This window comes from Ornithorhynchus anatinus, chromosome 4 (genome assembly GCF_004115215.2).
Source record: "Ornithorhynchus anatinus isolate Pmale09 chromosome 4, mOrnAna1.pri.v4, whole genome shotgun sequence".
NCBI classification, from domain to species: domain Eukaryota; kingdom Metazoa; phylum Chordata; class Mammalia; order Monotremata; family Ornithorhynchidae; genus Ornithorhynchus; species Ornithorhynchus anatinus.
The window spans coordinates 128,487,625-128,509,639 of NC_041731.1; the positions used below are offsets into that span (position 1 = coordinate 128,487,625).

Genomic DNA, 22,015 nt, shown 5'->3' on the forward strand with positions numbered 1-22,015 from the left:
ATTACAATTAACAAATACCACAGTGATTATTATTACCCTCAAACACTGTAACCCACTCTAACCCAGTCCACACACATACCTCCTTCTCACCACCACCTAACTTCACTGTGCCGTGCTGTCATGTCTCTCATCGTCAATGCTTCCCTCCTGCCTAGAACTCCCTTGTGGCAGCGTGGCTCAGTGGAAAGAGCCCGGGCTTGGGAGTCAGAGGTCATGAGTTCGAATCCCGGCTCTGCCACTTGTCAGCTGTGTGACCGTGGGCAAGTCACTTCACTTCTCTGTGCCTCAGTTACCTCATCTGTAAAATGGGGATTAACTGTGAGCCTCACGTGGGACAACCTGATGACCCTGTAATAATAATAATGTTGGTATTTGTTAAGCGCTTACTATGTGCCGAGCACTGTTCTAAGCGCTGGGGTAGACAAAGGGGAATCAGGTTGTCCCACGTGGGGCTCACAGTCTTAATCCCCATTTTACAGATGAGGGAACTGAGGCACAGAGAAGTTAAGTGACTTGCCCACAGTCACACAGCTGACAAGTGGCAGAGCTGGGATTCGAACTCATGAGCCCTGACTCCAAAGCCCGTGCTCTTTCCACTGCACCACGCTGCTTATCCCCCAGCGCTTAAAACAGTGCTCGGCACATAGTAAGCGCTTAACAAATACCAACATTATTCATTCATTCAATCTTATTTATTGAGCACGTACTCTGTGCAGAGCACTGTACTAAGGGCTTGGGAGATTACAACAATTAAAAGACATATTCCCTGCCTATGACAGGCTAACAGTCTAGAAAGGGGAGACAGACAACAGAACAAATAAATAAATGACAGATATGGATGTAAATGCTTGGGGCGGGGAGGGCAAAAGAACAAAGGGAGCTAGTCAGGGTGAGGCAGAAAGGAGAGGGAGATGAAGAAAGGGCAGGGGGTTTGGTCTGGTTTAGCCTCCTTCCCCTTTTATATAGAGAAGCAGCGTGGCTCAGTGGAAAGAGCCTGGACCTGGGAGTCAGAGGTCATGGGTTCGAATCCCAGCTCTGCCACTTGTCAGCTGTGTGCCTGTGGGCAAGTCGCTTAACTTCTCTGGTCCTCAGTTTCCTCATCTGTAAAATGGGGATGAAGACTGTGAGCCTCACGAGGGACGACCTGATTACCCTGTATCTACCTCAGCTCTTACAACAGTGCTCTGCATGTAGTAAGCACTTAACAAATTCCAACATTATCATTATTACATGTGACAGATCATCTCCAAAGCTCTCCTCAAATTGAATCTCCTCCAAGAAGCCTTCCCTGACTACTCTCTCACCTCTCCAACCTGTTTCTCCTGCTTCTGCATCACCAACGCCCTTGAGTCTCTCTCTACCCCTAAACACTTAATCACTTACCCTAGATTTGTGAACTAAGTTGCTTCTTCTTCCTGTGAATTATTTGTGTGTTTGTCTCCCCTTCATGCAATCACATTTGTTGAGCGCTTACTATGTGCAGAGCACTGTACTAAGCACTCGGGAGAGTATGATACGACAATATACGGACACATTCCCTGCCCACAGTGAGCTTATGGTCTAGAGGACAAGTTGTGTGTGTAGCTCATGTTTGTGGGTAGCGTGGGAGAGTGTGGGTGTTGCAAGGAGGCAAACACTAAAATAGTTTATTATGATGATGATTATTTTCTATAATTGTTATCATGATAAATAATAATAACATTGGTATTTGTTAAGCGCTTGCTATGTGTGGCACACTGTTCTAAGCGCTGGGGTAGATACAGGGTCATCAGGTTGTCCCACGTGAGGCTCACAGTCTTCATCCCCATTTTACAGATGAGGTAACTGAGGCCCAGAGAAGTAAAGTGACTTGCCCACAGTCCCCCAGCTGACGAGTGGAAGAGCCGGGATTCGAACCCATGACCTCGGACTCCCAAGACCGGGCTCTTTCCACTGAGCCACGTTGCTTCTCATAATAATAATAATAATAATAATACTGGTATTTGTTAAGTGCTTACTATGTGCCCGGCACTGTTCTAAGCGCTAGCGTAGATACAAGATAGTCAAGTGGGGCACAGTCCCTGTCCCACATAGGGCTCAGAGTCTTAATCCTCATTTTACAGATGAAGAAACTGAGGGCCTGAGAAGTGAGGCACACTGAGGAACACTGAGGTACACACACACACACACACACACACACACACAAGTTGGGATGACGGGAGAGAGGAGAGGACAGCATAGCCTAGTGGATAGAGCCCGGGCTAGGGAGTCGGGAGGTGATGGGTGCTGATCCTGACTCCGCCGCTTGTCTGCTGTGTGATCTTGGGCAAATCACTTAACTTCTCTGTGCCTCAGTTCCCTCAGCTGTAAAATGGGGATTGAGACTGTGAGCCCTAGGTGGGACAGTGACTGTGTCCAACCGATTATCTTATATCTACCCCAGTGCTTAGAACAATGTCTGGCCCCTACTAAGAGCTTAACGATTACCATCATTATCTGGAGGAAATTGGTCCACTTTCATTATTGGTCATGAAGCACATACCGAGTGTATGGACTATTACTCAAAGTTCCTGGTTAATCAATCCGGTTTTGCCATAGTCTAAACCTGCTCAAACAGGAAAATCATAATAATAGAACATGCACAGGGCTTTGCTATTCACAATATAAAGAGATATGCCCAGAGTCAGATCAGTAATTTCATAGTAAAGGGAAATTATTTTTTTCCAGCAAATCCCCCAAATGCACTTGATTTGGATATCTTCTACATAGAGTTCAAGAAGGCCTGTCTTCCAGAATGTATAATCAAACAAAATCCATTAAACAGTGGCACCCTCTATAATTATGCAAAAATTAGCATTTGGAGCATGGTCTGGATGAACTGCACAGTTCTCCAGGGTTAGAGGAAAGTCAGTGTAAAAATAATTGCCCTTCTGGCATTAAATAATAATTCATTCATTCATTCAATCATATTTATTGGGTGCTTGTTGTGTGCAGAGCACTGTACTAAGTGCTTGGGAGAGTACAATACAACAATAAACGGACACATTCCCTGCCCACAACGAGCTCACAGTCTAGAAGCGGGGACAGAGACATCACTACAAATAAATAAATGACAGATATGTACGCGGTACAGTGACGGGGCTGGGATGGCGGAAAGCAAGTCAGGGTGACGCAGAAGGGAGTGGGAGAAGAGGAAAGGGGAGATTAGTCAGGGAAGGCCTCTTGGAGGAGACGGGCCTTGGGTAAGGCTTGGAAGGAGGGGAGAGTCATTGTCTGTCAGGTTTGAGGAAGGGGGGGTGTTCCAGGCCAGAGGCACGACATGGGCCGGGGGTCGGCGGTGAGATGGATGAGACTGAGACGCAGTGAGAAGGTCAGCATTAGAGAAGTGCAGTGTGAAGCCTTAATGGTAGGAGAGTAGCGAGGTGAGGTCGGAGGGGGCAAGGCGATGGACTGCTTTAAAGCCATTGGTGAGGACTTTTTATTTGATGGGGAGGTAGATGGGCAACCCACTGGAGTTTTTTGAGGAGCGGGGAGACAGGTCCTGAAAGTTTCTGATGAAAAATGATCCGGGCAGCAGAGTGAAGTATGGGCTGGAGTGGGGAGAGAAAGGAGACTGGAGGTCAGCGAGGACGCTGAGGCAGTCATCCAGATGGGAGAGGATGAGGCCCAGGGAAGTGAAGTAGCTTGCCCAAGGTCACTCAGCAGTCAGATGGAGGAGGCCAGATTAGAACCCATGACCTTCTGACTCCCAGACTGGTGCTCTATCCACTATGCAATGCTGCTTCTCCATTGTACTCTCGTGTTGAGAAACAGTGTGGCTTAGTGGGAAAGAACATGGGCCTGGTAGTCAGAGGATCTGAGTTCTAATTTCAGCTCCATCACATGCCTGCTGTGTGACCTTGGGCAAATCACTTAACTTATTTGGGCCTCAGGTCCCTCGTCTGCAAAATGGGGAGGCATTTCTCCCCCCTCCCATTTGGATTGTGCACCTCATCATGGACCTAATCATCTTATAATAATAATGTTGGTATTTGTTAAGCGCTTACTACGTGCAGAGCACCGTTCTAAGCGCTGGGGTAGATACAGGGTAATCAGGTTGTCCCATGTGAGGCTCACAGTTAATCCCCATTTTAATAATTCATTCATTTATTCAATAATATTTATTGAGCGCTTACTATGTGCAGAGCACTGGACTAAGCACTTGGAATGAACAAGTCGGCAACAGACAGAGACAGTCCCTGCCGTTTGACGGGCTTACGGTCTAATCGGGGGAGACGGACAGACGAGAACAATGGCGATAAATAGAGTCAAGGGGAAGAACATCTCGTAAAAACAATGGCAACTAAATAGAATCAAGGCAATGTACAATTCATTAACAGGGTAATGGAAATATATACAGTTGAGCGGACGAGTACAGTGCTGAGGGGATGGGAAGGGAGAGGGGGAGGAGCAGAGGGAAAGGGGGAAAAGAGGCTTTAGCTGCGGAGAGGTAAGGGGGGGTGGTAGAGGGAGTAGAGGGAGAAGAGGAGCTCAGTCTGGGAAGGCCTCTTGGAGGAGGTGAGTTTTAAGTAGGGTTTTGAAGAGGGGAAGAGAATCAGTTTGGCGGAGGTGAGGAGGGAGGGCGTTCCGGGACCGCGGGAGGACGTGGCCCGGGGGTCGACGGCGGGATGGGCGAGACCGAGGGACGGTGAGGAGGTGGGCGGCGGAGGAGCGGAGCGTGCGGGGTGGGCGGTAGAAGGAGCGAAGGGAGAAGGAGAAGGGAGGAGAGGTAGGAAGGGGCAAGGGGATGTAGAGCCTCGAAGCCTAGAGTGAGGAGTTTTTGTTTGGAGCGGAGGTCGATAGGCAACCACTGGAGTTGTTTAAGAAAGGGAGTGACAGGCCCAGATCGTTTCTGCGGGAAGATGAGCCGGGCGGCGGAGTGAAGAATAGACCGGAGCGGGGCGAGAGAGGAGGAAGGGAGATCGGAGAGAAGGCCGACACGGTAGTCTAGCCGGGATATAACGAGAGCCCGTAGCGGTAAGGTAGCCGTCTGGGTGGAGTGGAAAGGGCGGATCTTGGCGATATTGTAAAGGTGAAACCGGCAGGTCTTGGTAACGGATAGGATGTGTGGGGTGAACGAGAGAGACGAGTTAATGCTGGTATTTGTTAAGCGCTTACTATGTGCAGAGCACTGTTCTTAACGCTGGGGTAGATACAGAGTAATCAGGTTGTCCCATGTGAGGCTCACAGTTAATCCCCATGTTACAGATGAGGTAACTGAGGCATAGAGAAGTGAAGTGACTTGCCCACAGTCACACAGCTGACTAGTGGCAGAGCCGGGAGTCGAACCCATGACCTCTGACTCCGAAGCCCAGGCTCTTTCCACTGAGCTACGCTGCTTCCCATCTTGTATCTACCGCAGGGTTTAGTACAGGGCTTGGCGTATATGATATGATTCTTTTATTTATTCATTCAATTGGATTTACTGAGCGTTAACTGTATGCAGAGCACCGTTCTAAGCACTTGGGAGAGTAGAGAAGCCACGTGGCTTAGTGGAAAGAGCACAGATTTGGGAGTCAGAGGTGATGGGCTCTAATCCCAGCTCTGCCACTTGTCTGCTGGGTGACCTTGGGCAAGCCACTTTACTTCTCTGTGCCTATCGCCTCACCTGTAAAATGGGGATGAAGACTGTGAGCGCTATGTGGGGACAACCTGATTAACTTGTATCTACCCCAGAGCCTAGAAGACTGCTTAGCACATAGTCGGCACTCAACAAATACCAGAATTATTAATATTATTATTATGCTAGGACAATTCCCTGCCCACAAGAAGGTTACAGTCTAGAGGAGGAGATCGATTTTAATATACGTAACTAAATTACAGATATGGACACGAGTGCTAGGGGGGGCACTGAGCAAAAAGTAGTCTAGTAGGAAGTTGAGAGAAATATCATCTATCCTAAGGAGACTCCACACCCATCTTGGCCCTATGTCCCAAGTCCATGTGGTCTTAGCTTGTACGCAGAATGCGGTGCTGCTAAAAAGGCTATGCCCCTCTTGTCCCCACACCCCTCGGGCAGGTGAACAGCCCATATCCCCCACCTTCACAGGGCTAATGACCACAGAGATTTTGCAGCATGAAGGAAGAAATGCAATCCATGGCCTGCAAACTCACGTTGAGAAGGCATCATCCATGACTCATTCCCTGGCCAACACAACTGGAAAGACAAACTTGGAAACGACACCTCTTGGGATAATGGTTGTGAGCTGCCAGGATTCTGAGGACGTTCTCAGGCCTCCAGGAGACACCCAACTGACGTTAACAACAGTTCCCCCTCCAACGCAATTATTTATTCAACTCATTCAATTGTATTTATGAAGCGATTACTGTGTGCAGAGCGCTGTATGAAGTGTTTGGGAAAGTATAATACAACGATAAACAGTGGCATTCCCTGCCCACAATGAGATCACAGTCTAGAGGAGGGGAGACAGACATCAACACAAATAAATAAAAATACAGATCTATACATTAGTGCTGTGGGGCTGGGAGAGAGGGGAAGAGCAAAGGGAGCAAGTCAAGGCGGCGTAGAATAATAATAATAATTATGGTATTTGTTAAGTGCTTACTATGTGCACAGCACTGTTCTAAGCGCTGGGGTAGATACAGGGTAATCAGATTGTCCCACGTGGGGCTCACATTTTTTAATCCCTATTTTTACAGATGAGGTAACTGAGGCCCAGAGAAGTGAAGTGACTTGCCCAGTGTCACACATCAGACACGTGTTGGAGCTGGGATTCGAACCCACGGCCTCTGTCTCCCCAGCCCGGGCTCTTGCCAATGAGCCATGCTGCTTCAGTGGGAGATGAGGAAAAGTGGGTTTAATCTGGGAAGGCCTCTTGGAGGAATTGTTCTTTCAATAATAATAATTAATAATGATAATTGTTGTATTTGTCAAGCACTTACTATGTACCGGGCACTGTTCTAAGTGGATACAAGTAAACCAGTTTGGACACAGTCCCTGTCCCACATGGGCCCACAATTTTAATCCCTATTTTCAGATTGGGCCCAGAGAAATGAAGTGACTTGCCCAAGGTCACACAGCAGGCACATGGCAGAGCCAGGATTAGACCCTAGCTCCTTCTGACTTCCAAACCCGTGTTCTATCCACTAATAATTGTAATGTCGGTATTTGTTAAACGCTTACTATGTGCAGAGCACTGTTCTATGCACTGGGGAAGATACAGGGTAATCAGGTTGTCCCACATGAGGCTCAGTCTTAATCCCCATTTTACAGATGAGGGAACTGAGGCCCAGAGAAGTGAAGTGACTTGCCCTCAGTCACACAGCTGATAAGTGGCAAAGCCTGGATTCAAACCCATGACCACTGACTCCCAAGCCTGGGCTCTTTCCACTAAGCCACACTGCTTCTCAAGTACAAGGAGCATTTCCAGAATATTCTGGGGTCCACCTGAAATTGCTTCAGGTTCCACCCTTTGATCGGCTTGGCCAATTCGGCCTGGTTTTTGCCGTTGGAAACGGGAAAAACCTCCTTTCGGCTCATGACTCATTTGCTCCTCCCTCAGCCCCTCAGGACTTGCAGACGTATCCGGAATTTATCTTAACATCTGTCTTCCCCCTCTAGACTGCAAACCCCTTGTGGGCGGGGAACGGGCTTTCCAACTCTATTACATTGTACGTTACCAAGTGCTTAGAATAGTGTTCTGCATAGAGTAAACACTCTGTAAATACTCTTTAGTCCGTAAGCTCCTTGTGGGCCGGAAACACCTCTACCAACTCGGCTATATTATTCTCCCCCAAGCGTTTAGTTCCAGCGTTCTGCACACAGTAAGCGCTCCATGTAATATGATCAACGGTTGGTGTCTTAGCCTTGTCCAAGACATAACCACCAGGGTGTAGAAAGGAAGTGTGTGGGTCCTCTGGCCTGTAGAAAGCTGAATAAGTGGAATCCCAGAAGAAAGGTTTTAAAATGTTGAGTTTTCGTTCCCTAGGAAACGACTGTCTTTTATTGTCTGTTAGGATCTAACGCCTCTCAGGGTTGCACCTGGAGAGTTTCCAGTCCTCTACCGGTCTCCGCTACGGGAGGGAGAGTGAAGCAGAGGCCTGTCCGTTCCATTCCGAGCTCGGCCAGTGGCTCGCGAGCGGCAGGCCATCGGCTACAAGTCCAAACTCACCCTTGCTGGGCAGCAGAGGTACGGGAGAGAGTCGAGGGCAGAGACGCAGGTTTACTATGTGGAAGGAGGCTACGGTAAACCACTGCCAGATTTTTTTATGAAAAAAACTCTATGGATCCACTACCAGAACGATTGCAGATGGAGAGTGGGGTGTTGTGGGAGAGATGTGCCCGTGGTGTCGCTACGGGTCGGAAACGACTCGACGGCATAAGACAGGACAAGGATCTAACGTCAGTCATTCCCTTAGAAGCGGTTGGCCACGGGTACAGAGGATTTAGCGACGTCAAAGGACATGGACGGACATTCCAGGAAACAAGATCCAGATGAGAATTAGTTGAACATGCGGACGCCCTGCTCTTTTCCTTCGATGGAATAATCTGGGGGGAGAATTGCTAACCTTGAGTGGGCTCTGTAGAAAACAACGCATGTCTCCCCCTCTAGACTGTTGGCAGGAAAGATGTCTACCAACCCTATCATATCAAACTCTCCCAAGCGCTAATTATAGTGTGCTGCACATAGTAAGCGCTCAATAAGGGAGTCAGGGGATCTTTCCTTCATTCATTCATTCATTCAATCGTATTTATTGAGCGCTTACTGTGTGCAAAACTCTGTACTAAGCGCTTGGGAGAGTACAGTATAACATCAAACACATTCCCTGCCCACAGTGAGCTCACAGTCTAGAGGGAGAGACAGACGTTAATATAGATAAATAATGAAATAGATAAATAAATGACAGATTCATTCATTCATTCAATAGTATTTAATGAGCGCTTACTATGTGCAGAGCACTGTACTAAGAGCTTGGAATGTACAAATGGGTAACAGATAGAGACAGTCCCTGCCCTTTGACGGGATATACAGATATATTCATATGTGTTGTGGGGCTGGGAGGGAGGATGAATGAAGGAGCAAGTCTGAGCGGCACAGAAGGGAGTGGGAGAGGAGGAGAGGAGGGTTTAGTCAGGGAAGGCTTCTTGGAGGAGATGGGCCTTCGATAAGGCTTTCAAGTAGGGGAGAGCGATTATCTGTCTCATATGAGGAGGGAGGACATGTCAGGCCAGAGGTTGGATGCAGGTGAGAGGTCGGTTGCAAGACAGACGAGATGAAGGAGCGTGGCTCAGTGGAAAGAGCACGGGCTTTGGAGTCAGAGTTCATGGGTTCGAGTCCCGGCTCGGCCACTCGTCAGCTGTGTGACTGTGGGCAAGTCACTTAACTTCTCGGTGCCTCAGTTACCTCATCTGTAAAATGGGGATTAAGACTGTGAGCCCCACGTGGGACAACCTGATTCCCCTGTGTCTACCCCAGCGCTTAGAACAGTGCTCGGCACATAGTAAGCGCTTAACAAATACCAACATTATTATTATTATTATGAAGGGACAGTGAGAAGGTTGTCATTAGAGGAGTGAATGCACGGGCTGGGTTGTAATAGGAGAGTAACGAGGTGAGGTAGGAGGTGGCTAGGGGATTAAGTGAAGGACCTGGGTTCTAATGATGGCTCTGCCACTTGTCTGCTATGTGATCTTAGGTTAATAAAAAAAAAATAAATGTGGTATTTGTTAAGCACTTACTATGTGCAAAGCACTGTTCTAAGCGCTGGGGGATACAAGGTGATCAGGTTGTCCCACGTGGGGCTCACAGTTTTCATCCCCATTTGACAGACGAGGTAACTGAGGTACAGAGAAGTTAAGTGACTTGCCCAAGGTCACACAGCTGACCAGAGGCAGAGCCTGGATTAGAACCCATGACCTCTGACTCCCAAGCCCGCGCTCTTTCCACTGAGCCACACCGCTTCTCTAATAATAATAATGTTGGTATTTGTTAAGCACTTACTATGTGCAGGGCACTGTTCTAAGCGCTGGGGTAGATACAGGGTAATCAGATTGTCCCACATGAGGCTCACAGTCTTAATCTCCATTTTACAGACGAGGTAACTGAGACACAGAGAAGTTAAGTGACTTGCCCACAGTCACACAGCTGACAAGTGGCAGAGTCGGAATTCGAACCCCTGACCTCTGACTCCCAAGCTCGTGCTCTTTCCACTGAGCTATGCTGCTTCTCTAGGTTAGTCACTTGACTGCTCAGTGCCTCAGTTGCCTCCTTTATAAAATGGGGATGAAGACTGTGAGCTCCTTTAGGACAGGGACTGTGTCCAACCTGATCAGATTGTATCTATCCCAGTGCTTAGTACAGTGCCTGGCACATAGTAAGAGCTTCACAAATACCACTGAAAATAAAATCAAATAAATAAATAGGATCAATTGATTAACTAAAAGCAAGCAAATTCGTGCCAGAATTTAAACAGACACTCTGATAACATGCATGTTTTCGGCATGAATTTTCAGCGACCGCATTTACATTCCAAGTGTTCTTTCAGGAAATTTCTGTTTTGTCTTCAGTGTTTCCTTTAGTACTTTCAGCCTGGGCTACCTGTCTCATGAAGTTACTATTCATATAGCCCAATTCAGGGAAAAATAAATATTTTTGGTTCACTCACCTTTTGGGTCACCTTCTTTAAGCAGTGATCCATTTCTTTTCCTTGAGTAGACGGTACAGTATTTGTGAAAAGTAAAAGGGCAGAATACATATCTTTTTGTGGGGGTGAAAAATCCTGAGACTGACTGCAGAAACAGTAGCCGGGAGATTTTCCCTGCACATCATCAAGATCGATGAGCTACAAATACAACCATCTCTAAAAGATAGTTATCCTCCTTCCCTTGGGGTTTTGATTCGGACGTTAAAATACCAACTGCACAGAAGATAGGTCACAAATCAGTTGCTATGGAACTCGCTGTGTCGAGCCAATCGACTTTCTTCCTTGGATGATACAGCCCAAAGTAACCAAACTGCCTGCGCTGTGCTACGGCTGATAGTGAACACTGACTTTTGATTGAATCTTTTTCTGTTTTTCTGCAAGGATTCTAAATCCATATTCCTTACTGTTTCTGCTCTGAAGTTCCCACTTTTTCCAATGTCTTTAAGGATTTGCTTGTTAAAATTCAGACCTCTGTAACAATTTCCCAGATATTTTCATTACGAATACATAGGTGATTGCCACACTTTACAGTTCTGTAGTCATTTGAGAAACACCTAATCCATTATTACCGTTGTTATTACTATTATTATTAATTACATGAATGTACTTGGGGAAATTACATCAAGGAAATGGTTGCTTCTGAGGGGCATCCACTAATACACCACTACTTGCAAAGTGCCGATTGAGGCCTGGGGTAATAATAATAATAATAATAATTGTGGTATTTGTTAAGCACTTACTATGTGCCAGGCATTCTACTAAGCGCTGGGGTAGATACAAGCAAATCGCATTGGACATAGTCCCGGTCCCACATGGGGCTCACAGTCTCAATCCTCATTTTGCAGATGAGGTAACTGAGGCCCAGGGAAGTGAAGTGACTTGCCCAAGGTCACACAGGAGACGAGTTGCAGAGCAGGGATTAAAACCCATGCCCTTCTGACTCCCAGGCCTATGCTCTAGCCACTATGCCATGCTGCATCTCTGTGGTGAGAAAGCACAAGATGTCAGGGAAGAGACTTGTTAACCTGTAATCCATGGAGAATCTTGTCAGGGTTATGTTCATTCAAATCATTTTAGTGATCTGTGCAACCTTTGAAAATGAGGAAATTTATCCACCTCCTTTTTGTTCTGTTTAACATAATAAAAGACACAATAATAATGTTGGTATTTGTTAAGCACTTATTACGTGCAGAGCACTGTTCAAAGCGCTGCGGGTAGATACAGGGTAATCATGTTGTCCCATGTGAAGCTCACAGTTAATCCCCATTTTACAGATGAGGTAACTGAGACACAGAGAAGTGAAGTGATTGCCCACAGTCACACAGCTGCCAAGTGGCAGAGCCAGGATTCGAACCCACGATCTCTGATTCCCAAGCCCGGGCTCTTTCCCCTGAGCCACGCTGCTTCTCTCCTACCCACAGGGAATTTACAGGGTAACAAATGGACAGTCATAAGTGTTACTGAGCAGATACATATATAGGAATATATATATACATGTATGTGAACATATAGCAGTGAAACGTTAAGACAGGACCCAACCATCACAGAGCTGCACTGCAACTGATAATGTGTCTTCTTCTGTTTATATAGAGGGATGATTCGCAAACTCTTGAGATCATGGGTGAAAATCAAAATCCCTCTCCTGAAGTGAGGCAGTTGCCGAAATCTGGGAAAAAAAACCCCTAAGATTGCAGAGAAGAATGGAAGACCCAGACAACTGACCACAAAACATACACACACCCAGAGACACAAACACACACCGGTCTACTGCTGGAACACTGACGCGTTCATTATCATCAGCCTACCTATAGGCTCTCCCTGCATATGGAAGCCAAATGCAGAGAAAACAGGCGGCTTCGCCCAAAGCCAAGCCATGAATCCCAATGTCTTCCTGGGAATTTAGTGCTTTCACAACTACACAGGCCTTTTCTTTTCAGCAGAAATATCGAAACCCAAAACAACATCACTTCAAAACCCATCACTCCCCGACGGCAGCGAGGAGTCCACAGAGGATCACGTTTGCAGGCTCACGCCAGAACACGTCGAGACCGTTCGCGTTCAAAGCACGCACCGAGGGAAGCGGGATGACATTACCGAATGACATTCCTGGATTCTGAAAGGTTGGCGTTACTTTTAAATCAATAAGACCTTTAATCTAGCTTCATCTGAAGGTAGCGTTTTTACACGCTGGAAAGAAAGCATATGGCAGAAGGCTTAAACTCCACATTAGAACAAAGCGCTTGCGCCTGGAGTCAATGAATCATAAACAGGGCTACGTCAAGAGGAACTGTTCCAATCACACCGATAATTTATTTACTTTGACTTACTCTGCTAATGAATCTCAATCGAAGCGCTGGGTAGTTAAGTTTTGCTGTATTATGCTGAAATGTTATCATTCTCCAGAGCGATCTGTGATTCTTTAGAGCCAGATGTAGCGTTCCCATTAATATTAATGGAAGTTGTCAATGTAAAGTGGGGGAGAATATATTTCGTTGTAAAATGCTTTGATACGTTAGCCTTTTCAGAGATGAAACTGTTGCTGTTTTTCACCGGGGTACCCGGCGACTGAATCGAAGCGAGGAAGGGGAACAGAATAAGTCATGGTATTATAGGAATCGTAATAGTATATGCCCCTCAACGTTGAATGACAAGATAGAATCACCAGTAATGAGGTCCTAGAATGGAGAAATTTAGCCAGCACCGAAGCAACACATAAAAAAGCCTCACTGGATACACGCGAAGAGAACAGATGAGGGCAAGATACCCAAGCACTTGCTACATGGTGAATTGAAAAGAGCCAGTCACAATCAATTAATCAATATGGTAGCATTTTTTGAGGGCTCACTATGTACAGATCGATGTACTCAGCACTGGAGGAAGTACAATAGAGTTATGTGGAAAAGATCCAAGATCCGCCAAGATATGCCCTTTCCTCTCTATCTAAATTGCTTCCACATTAGGGCAATTACTCATCCTCTCCTGCCAGGATTACTGCACCAACCTCCTTGCTGACCACCCAACCGCTTGCTTTTCCCCACTCTAGTCCATACTTCATTCCACCGCCTGAATTTTCTTTCTGCAGAAACACTCTGGGCATGTCACCTCCCTCCTCAGAAATCTCCAGGGGTTGTCTATCAACCTCTGTATCAAACAAAAACTCCTCACTATAATAATAATGTTGGTATTTGTTAAGCGCTTACTATGTGCAGAGCACTGGCTTCACAGCTCTCTATCCCCTTGCCCCCTCCTCCCTCACCTCCCTTCTCTCTTTCTGTAGCCCAACCCACACACTCCGCTCCTCTGGTGCCACTAACCTTTTCAGTGAGCCTCGTTCTTGCCTGTCCCGCTGTCGACCCCTGGCCCACGTCCTACCTCTGCCCTGGAATGCCCTCCCTCCTCACATCTGCTAAACTAACTCTCTTCCCCTCCTCCAAGAGGCCTTCCCAGACTAAACCCTCCTTTTCCTCAGCTCCCTCTCCCCTCTCCATTGCCCCCACTTGCTCCCTTTGCTCCCTCACTCCACAGCCCACAGCCCTTTGTATATATGTACATATCTATAATTCTATTTATTTATATTAATGCCTGTTTAGTTGTTTTGATGTGTATATGTCTCTAATTCTATTTATATTGATACTATTGATGCCTATTCACTTGTTTTGATGTCTATCTCTCCCCTTCTAGACTCTAAGCCCACTGTGGGCAGGGATTGTCTCTATCGCTGAGTTGTACTTTCCAACCACTTAGTACAGTGCTCTGCACACAGTAAGTGCTCAATGAATATGGTTGAATGAACGAATTAACCCTGAATGACTCCTGTGTTCAAGAAGCACCCAATCTCTTGGGACACACAGACATTAGAGGAAGCAACAGAGTACACTGATATTCCCATAATAATAATAATGGTAATAATAGTACTTGTTGAGCACTTACTATGTGCCAAGCACTGTTCTAAGCACTGGGATAGGTACAGGTTAATCAGGTTGGACACAATCCCTGTCCCACATGGGGCTCGCACTCTTAATCCCAATTTTACAAATGAGGTAACTGAGACATGGAGAAATAAAGTGACTTGCCCAATGTCACACAGCAGACATGTGGCGGGGCTGGGATTAGAATGCAGATCCTCTGTCTCCCAGCCCCATGCTCTCTCTCTAGGACACCCTGCTTCTCAGGTTATAGGGATATGGAGTCATGTGAATGGGTGCCGTAAATTGGAGGGAAAATCGTGGGGTTGTGGGGTAGGGGAATGAGAAGGGGAAGGCTTCCTGGAGGAGATGGGATTTTAGTGAGAGTGGTGGTCTGTCAGATATACAAAGAGAGGGGGTTCCAGACAGGGGGGAGGGTGTGAGCAAGAGGTTGACAAGATGAGACAGAGTGAGGCTCTTGGTCTAAGAGGAGCACAGTGTCAGAAAGCAGCAAGGGCAGAAAAACCCATGGGATATCATGAGGCACAGACTTCCTGAATGATCATAACTGTGGTATTCATTAAGTGCTTACGGTGTGCTACTGTGTGCTTGTATCCACGCCCTGGGGTGGATACGAGCAAATCAAGTTGGACACAGTCCCTGTCCCACGGGGAGCTCGCTGTCTCAATCCCAATTTTTACAAATCAGATAACTGAGGCTCAGGGAAGTAAAGTGATTTGCCCAAGGTCACAGAATACAAGAAGCAGAGTTGGGATTAGAACCCATGATCTTCTGACTCCCAGGCCCGGGCTCTAGCCACTGTGCCGTGCTGCTTCCTATGCATATGTGTGTTGGTGTGTGTCCGTGTGTGTGTGTGTCTAGTTTCAGTCATTTGTATTTGAAGACAGCTGTTGCCAGCGAGATCCCTTCTGGATGCGTGAAGCCGGCTGAAAAGACGGATGCCAAATCCATTTTATTTTATGTTGATGGGTTGGCCACGATGGCCTCTGTAGAGGCTTCCAAATCTTCCTTGACTTCTTGATTTTCACCAAGTCTCAGCTCCCTCATCTGTAAAATGGGGATTGAGACTGTGAGCCCCTTGTGGGACAAGGACTGTGTCCAACCCGATTTGCTTGTATCTATCCCAGTGCTTAGTACAGTAAACGCTTAACAGAAGCCATAATTGTCATTATTATTATTATTATTATAGAGTCCAGGCCTCAGAGTCAGAAGGTCAAGGTTTCTAATCCCGGTTCTGCCACTTGTCTGCTGTGTGATCCTGGGCAAGTCACTTCACTTCTATGGCCCTCAGTTATCTCATCTGTAAAATGGGGATTAAGACTGTGAGTCCCTCATGGGACAACCCGATGACCTTGTATATCCCCCAGCACTTAGAATAGTGCTTGGCACATAGTAAGCGCTTAAGAAATACCATTATCATTATTATTATTATTATCCTCATCTGTAAAATGGGGATTTTAAGAGTCTGAGCCCCATGTGGGAAGGGGACTGTGTGCAACCTGATTGAATTGTATCCATCCCAATGCTTACAATAGTGCTTGGCACATAGTAAGCGCTTAACGAGTACCACCGTTATTATTATTTCAGTGCTCTGAGCCACGTAAGTACTTGGGTCTTCACACCCTGCCCCTCTCTCCCCTTCCCCCAACCCCCCCAGTTGACTTAGGCATCTCTCTTTATACTTAATTACTTTCTCCGACCTGTAATTCATTTAAGCGTCTGCCTCCCAGTTCGATTGGCCAGGGACCTTGCTTAATAAATAACCCCCAAATTATGGTCTTGTTCAGTGTTTAATGATGGTATTTGTTAAGTGCTTATGATGTGCAAAGCACTGTACTGTTTGCCAAACATATTCTAAGAGCTGGGGTAGATACAAGTGAATCAGGTTGGACACAGTCCCTGTCCCATATGGAGGTCACTGTCTTAATCCCTATTTTACAGATGAAGTAACTGAGGCCCAGGAGTCATTATAATGATGGAATTTGTTAAACACTTACTATGTACCAAGCACTGTTCCAAGCACTGGGGTAGATACAAGGTAATCAGGTTGAACCACGTGAGGCTCACAGTCTTCATCCCTATTTTACAGATGAGGTAAATGGGGCCCAGAGAAGTGAAGTGACTTGCCCAAAGTCACACAGCTGGCAAGTGGCAGAGCCGGAATTAGAACCCATGACCTCTGACTCCCAAGCCCGTGCTCTTTCCGATAAGCCACGCTACTTCTCAACTGGGACATGATATAACTTCAACAGACTATTGTTACTATGTAAAGGATGTCATTTGCTGGAAACAGAATGAAATCCCTTGTATTTGAGCTGCTCTTAAGCAGCTTCTGATTTTTTAAAAATGATATTTATTAAGCACTTTTCTACATACCAAGCACTGTACTAAGTGCAGAGGTAGATATCAGTCAGGTCAGACTCATTTCATTTCCCTCATAATAATGTTAATAATGTTGGTATTTGTTAAGCGCTTACTATGTGCAGAGCACTGTTCTAAGCGCTGGGGTAGATACAGGGTAATCAGGTTGTCCCACGGGAGGCTCACAGTTAATCCCCATTTGACAGATGAGGTAACTGAGGCACAGAGAAGTTAAGTGACTTGCCCACAGTCACACAGCTGACAAGTGGCAGAGCCGGGAGTCGAACTCATGACCTCTGACTCCGAAGCCCAGGCTCTTTTCCACTGAGCCACGCTGCTTCCAAAATAATAACACCGATGGTATAATGATGGGTTCACGGTCTTAATTTCATTTTACAGATGCGGTAACTGAGGCACAGAGAATAATAATAATAATAATGTTGGTATTTGTTAAGCGCTTACTATGTGCCGAGCACTGTTCTAAGCGCTGGGGTAGACACAGGGGAATCAGGATGAACCACGTGGGGCTCACAGTCTTAATCCCCATTTTACAGATGAGGTAACTGAGGCACAGAGACGTTAGGTGACTTGCCCAAAGTCACACAGCTGACAAATGGCGGAGCCGGGATTTGAACCCATGACCCCTGACTCCCAAGCCCGGGCTCTTTCCACTGAGACACGCTGCTTCTCATGGGGCTCACTGTCTTACCCCCCATTTTACAGAGGCACCGAGAACTTAAGTGACTTGCCCAAGATCACCCAGCAGTAAGTGGTGGAGCCGGGAATAGAACCGAGGTCCTTCTGACTCCCAGAACAGGACTCTATCCATTAGGCCATGCTGCTTCCCTTCATTTAGAATTTCGCATTGCCCACTAGGAAAACCTCTCCTCTTTGCTAGAGAAGAACTTTCCTACCACCTGTCGACTTGTTTAAGGTCCCCGCATTTAGAAAGTCAGTGCATAATTACCAAATAGTAACCCGAATCAAGCAATCAAACAATCAACCGTACATCTTGAGCGCTCGCCTTGTGCAGAACATTGTACTAAGTCCTTGAGAGAGCAATACGTCTTATGAACAACATCCTAGTGCTATAAAACTCTTTCCTGGGACTCACACCAACCAGTAGACTTTTCAAAAAGCTAACGCGGCTGACCCTCGCGTATCCCATCCCCGCGCTACGGCCCGGCCAGAAGCAATAAACCAGAACGCTATGCCAAAGAGAAAATAGCCGACACTCCTTCAGAGAGGTCTATCTTGGAAACTTCTGCAGAACGTGTGCCTCCATCTTCTTTAAACCACTAACTTAGATCGTCTCAGAAAACAGTGCAGACGGGATAGGCAGGACATTTGTCTTCCACCATGAAGCTTGTTCGGATTCAATGTTCAATCATGTTCAATCCATCCCTCAAGAAAACACCCAGAGATTCCAGTCCAGACACGTGTGAAACTGCTTGAAGCCAAATTCTCAAACATCTCTATCTGCAACAGAGATATTATGGCTTTAAAAGAGGATGGGCTTGGGAGTCAGAGGTCACGGGTTCGAATTCCGGCTCTGCCACTTGTCAGCTGTGTGACTCTGGGCAAGTCACTTCACTTCTCTGTGCCTCAGTTACCTCATCTGGAAAATGGGTATTAACTGTGAGCCTCACGTGGGACAACATGATTACCCTGTATCTACCCCCAGTGCTTAGAACAGTGCTCTGCACATAGTAAGCGCTTAACAAATACCAACATTATTATAGAGACCAGGCCTAAGAGCAAGAAGGACCTGAGTTCTTATCCCGGCTCTACCACTTTTCCTCTGTGTGACCTTGGAAAGGTCGCTCTGTGTCTCAGTTACCTCAGCTGTAAAATGGGGATGAATAATAGTAACTGTGGTGTTTCTTAAGTGCTTACTGTGTGTCAAGCACTGTTCTAAGGGCTGGGTAAGATACAGGAAGATCAGGTCAGACACAATCCCTGTCCCACACAGGGCTCACAGTCTAAGTAGAAGGGAGGTATTGAATCTCCATTTTACAGATGAAGTGCCTGAGGCCCAGAGAAGTCGAGTGACTTGTCCAGGAACAAACAGCAGACAAGTGGCAGAGTTGGGAATAGAACCCAGGTCCTCCGACTCCCTGGCCCGTGCTCTTTCCATTATGCCACGCTGCGTAGCCTGTGAAGACTGCGCCCCATGTGGGACATGGGATTCACTTGTATCTAGACCGCATTCTTTACAGTGTCTGGCACCTAGTAAGCACTTAACAAATACCATTTAAAAATAAAAACAACTGGAGTGAGTACTGGGGTTGGTACAAGAAACCAGGATATCGAAGACCAAGCGAGAAGAGCCCTCCCCATCTGAGAGGAAGTGACGATTACGGGGAGAAGGAAGCGTTATTGGACTCCATCTTTGAACCCATTCGGGCCGACCCCATCGCGACGAACCACGAAGGCGAAAGCCCAGTCACGGCAGAGAAAAGAGAAAAAAAAAGTGCACGGCACAGGCCACCACAGCGTGGTCGGTACGCAGGTTTGGTTTTCAAATACGCCTTTATTCGATGCCACCTTTTGCAAGGGATTCGTTCATTCCTTCGATCGAATTTATTGAGCGCTTACCGTGTGCAGGGCACCGTACCGAGCGCTCGGGAGAGTACAACGGAACAACAAACCGACACGTTCCCTGCCCACAACGAGCTTACAGTCTAGAGGGGGAGACAGACGTGAGCAGAAATCAATAAATGACAGATATGGACATAAGTGCTGGGGGGTTGGGGGAAGAACGAATAAAGGGATGAAATGTTGGACTCCAGGGTCTCCGATTCCTCGTCTTGGGTCCCGACTCCGCCAATTGTCCCTGCAACCCCTCAGCCTGCTGGCCAACGACAAGTGAGACTCAAGGCACCCTTACCTCCGACCCCATCTTCAGAGTCCACTTCATAGATGCTCTCCCCTTCCATGTTCTCCACAAGAGCCGGCTAAGTGTGTGCAATTCCCCAGCGACGGATCACCTGTTCAGGCTCCCGTGGAAAGTTGAATCCACACACTCGGCATCTGGCGAGTAGGATCTTTCAAACAAAATGTGAAAATAAAGCCATTGGGTACTTTCGGCTACACGTTTATAAAATCCTTCTCCCTCTCTCCCCCGCCCCAGAAAAAAAAAAAAAATTAAAAGATCAATTCTGCATGAACTCATTCCATGTTTGTTTGGCAGGGAACGCCTCGAGCGTTCTGGGATCGTTTTGGGAAGATTGAACGGCGGCAAAGGGGAAAGAATCTCACCGGGGTTGATCGCTAATTCGTGTGGAGTGGAGTTCATTGTATGAGACCACCAAAGATCATCACAGTGTCTGCAGAAAACACAGAGATGGATAACTGGGAGGCAAAACCCGGGGGGTTTCGAGAGCCAGTTCCTGTGATTTCCTCTCCAGATTTCTCCTGCCCTCTCTGGATACGGCAGCCTGCTCAATCCTCTTCAATCACTCTACCAGAAGCAGTGTGGCCTAGTGGCTAGAGCCCGGGCCTGGGAGTCAGAAAGACCTGGCTTCTAATCCCGGCTCCGCCACTTGTCCGTTGTGTGACCTTGGGCAAATCACTTGACTTCTCTGGTCCTCAGTTACCTCATCTGTGCAATGGGGATTGAGAATGTGAGCCCCATGTGGATCATGGACCGTGTCCAATCTGATTATCTCGTAACTACCCCAGAGCTTAGAACAGTGCCTGGTACATAGAAAGCGCTTAACAAATATTAAAAAAAAAAAATCAGCCATATTTATTGAGCACCTACTGTGTGCAGAGCACTGTACTAAGCGCTTGGGAGAGTACAATATAACAGATAACAGACACCTTCTCCACCCACAACGTCCAAGAGAATTACTACAACACTGAGCCCTTCACCAATCTTAGCACTCCAGGTCGGTCCCTTAGGACCACCCCATCCTCAGCGTAGTTTCCGATTGGCTGAGATTTCCTCCAACTAATAATAATAATAGTAACGTTGGTATTTGTTAAGCTCTTACTACGTGCGGACCACTGTTCTAAGCGCAGGGGGAGATACAAGGTAATCAGGTTGTCCCACGTGAGGCTCACAGTTAATCCCCATTTTACAGATGAGAGAACTGAGGCACAGAGAAGTGAAGTGACCTGCCCACAGTCACACGGCTGACAAGTGGCAGAGCCAAGATTCGAACCCATGAACTCTGACTCCCAAGCCCAGGCTTTTTCTACTGAGCAATGCTGCTTCTAATCAGCATGAAGTAATCAGAGTGCAGAAGATTAAAAAAGTACCTCCCCTCCCCATTGAAAAATGGAGATACTGTTTCCATTTGCATGGATTCCCAGAGGGAAAATCTGGAAAAATCTGGAAAAACGACTATCCAACCGATCAGTGAATCGGTGGAATTTATTGAGAGCTTAGTGTACGCAGAGCACCGTACTGAGCGCCTGGGACACTACAATATAACGGAGTACAATGCCTGTAGCATCAGCAGAAACAGGTAAAGTCATATTGACACCCATATTTTCCCTTGGAGTCCTAGACTCTGCTTACCTTATAACACATGGACCACCCTATTCGAGCAGTCTATATTTGTAAATTCAGTTATTCATATTTTTAATGGTATTTGTTAAGCATTAACTATGTGCCAGGTACTGTCCTAAGTGCTGGGGGGTAGATGCAAGATAACTGTGTTGGACACAGTCCCTGTCCCACATGGGGCTCACAGCCTTAATTCGTACTTTACAGATGAGGAAACTGAGTCACGGAGGAGTGAATTGACGTGCCCAAGGTCACAGAGCAGGCAAGTGGCGGAGCCGTTCAGACCATGTTTCCCCACACCTCAAGAAACTCCAGTGGTTGTCCATCCACCTCCGAATCAAGCAAAAACTCCTCACCTTTGGTTTTAAAGCACTTAAATTCGCTCCGCTAATTCCAACCTTCTCACTGTCCCGCCATCTCGTCTGCCTCACCGCCGACCTTTCGTACACATCCTACCTCTGGTGTGGAACGCCCTACCTTCTCACATCAGACAGAAAATCGCTCTCCCCCACTTCAAAGCCTTATTGAA

The 22,015-nt window shown here is 46.8% G+C and overlaps 1 protein-coding gene across 2 annotated transcripts in view; it reads right to left on the minus strand.

Moving 5' to 3' along the window:
• PPP2R2C (protein phosphatase 2 regulatory subunit Bgamma) overlaps positions 1-22,015 on the minus strand; it is a 322,790-nt gene that overhangs the window by 201,911 nt on the left and 98,864 nt on the right. Inside the window, exon 2 of one of the 2 annotated variants that reach the window (XM_029064200.2) lies at positions 19,861-20,017. The exons of the other annotated variant lie outside the window; for it this stretch is intronic. Coding sequence (XP_028920033.1) covers positions 19,861-19,909 — 49 coding nt within the window. The 5' untranslated portion in view covers positions 19,910-20,017. The remainder of the gene's footprint in view (positions 1-19,860; positions 20,018-22,015) is intronic. 2 annotated transcript variants of the gene reach the window in all.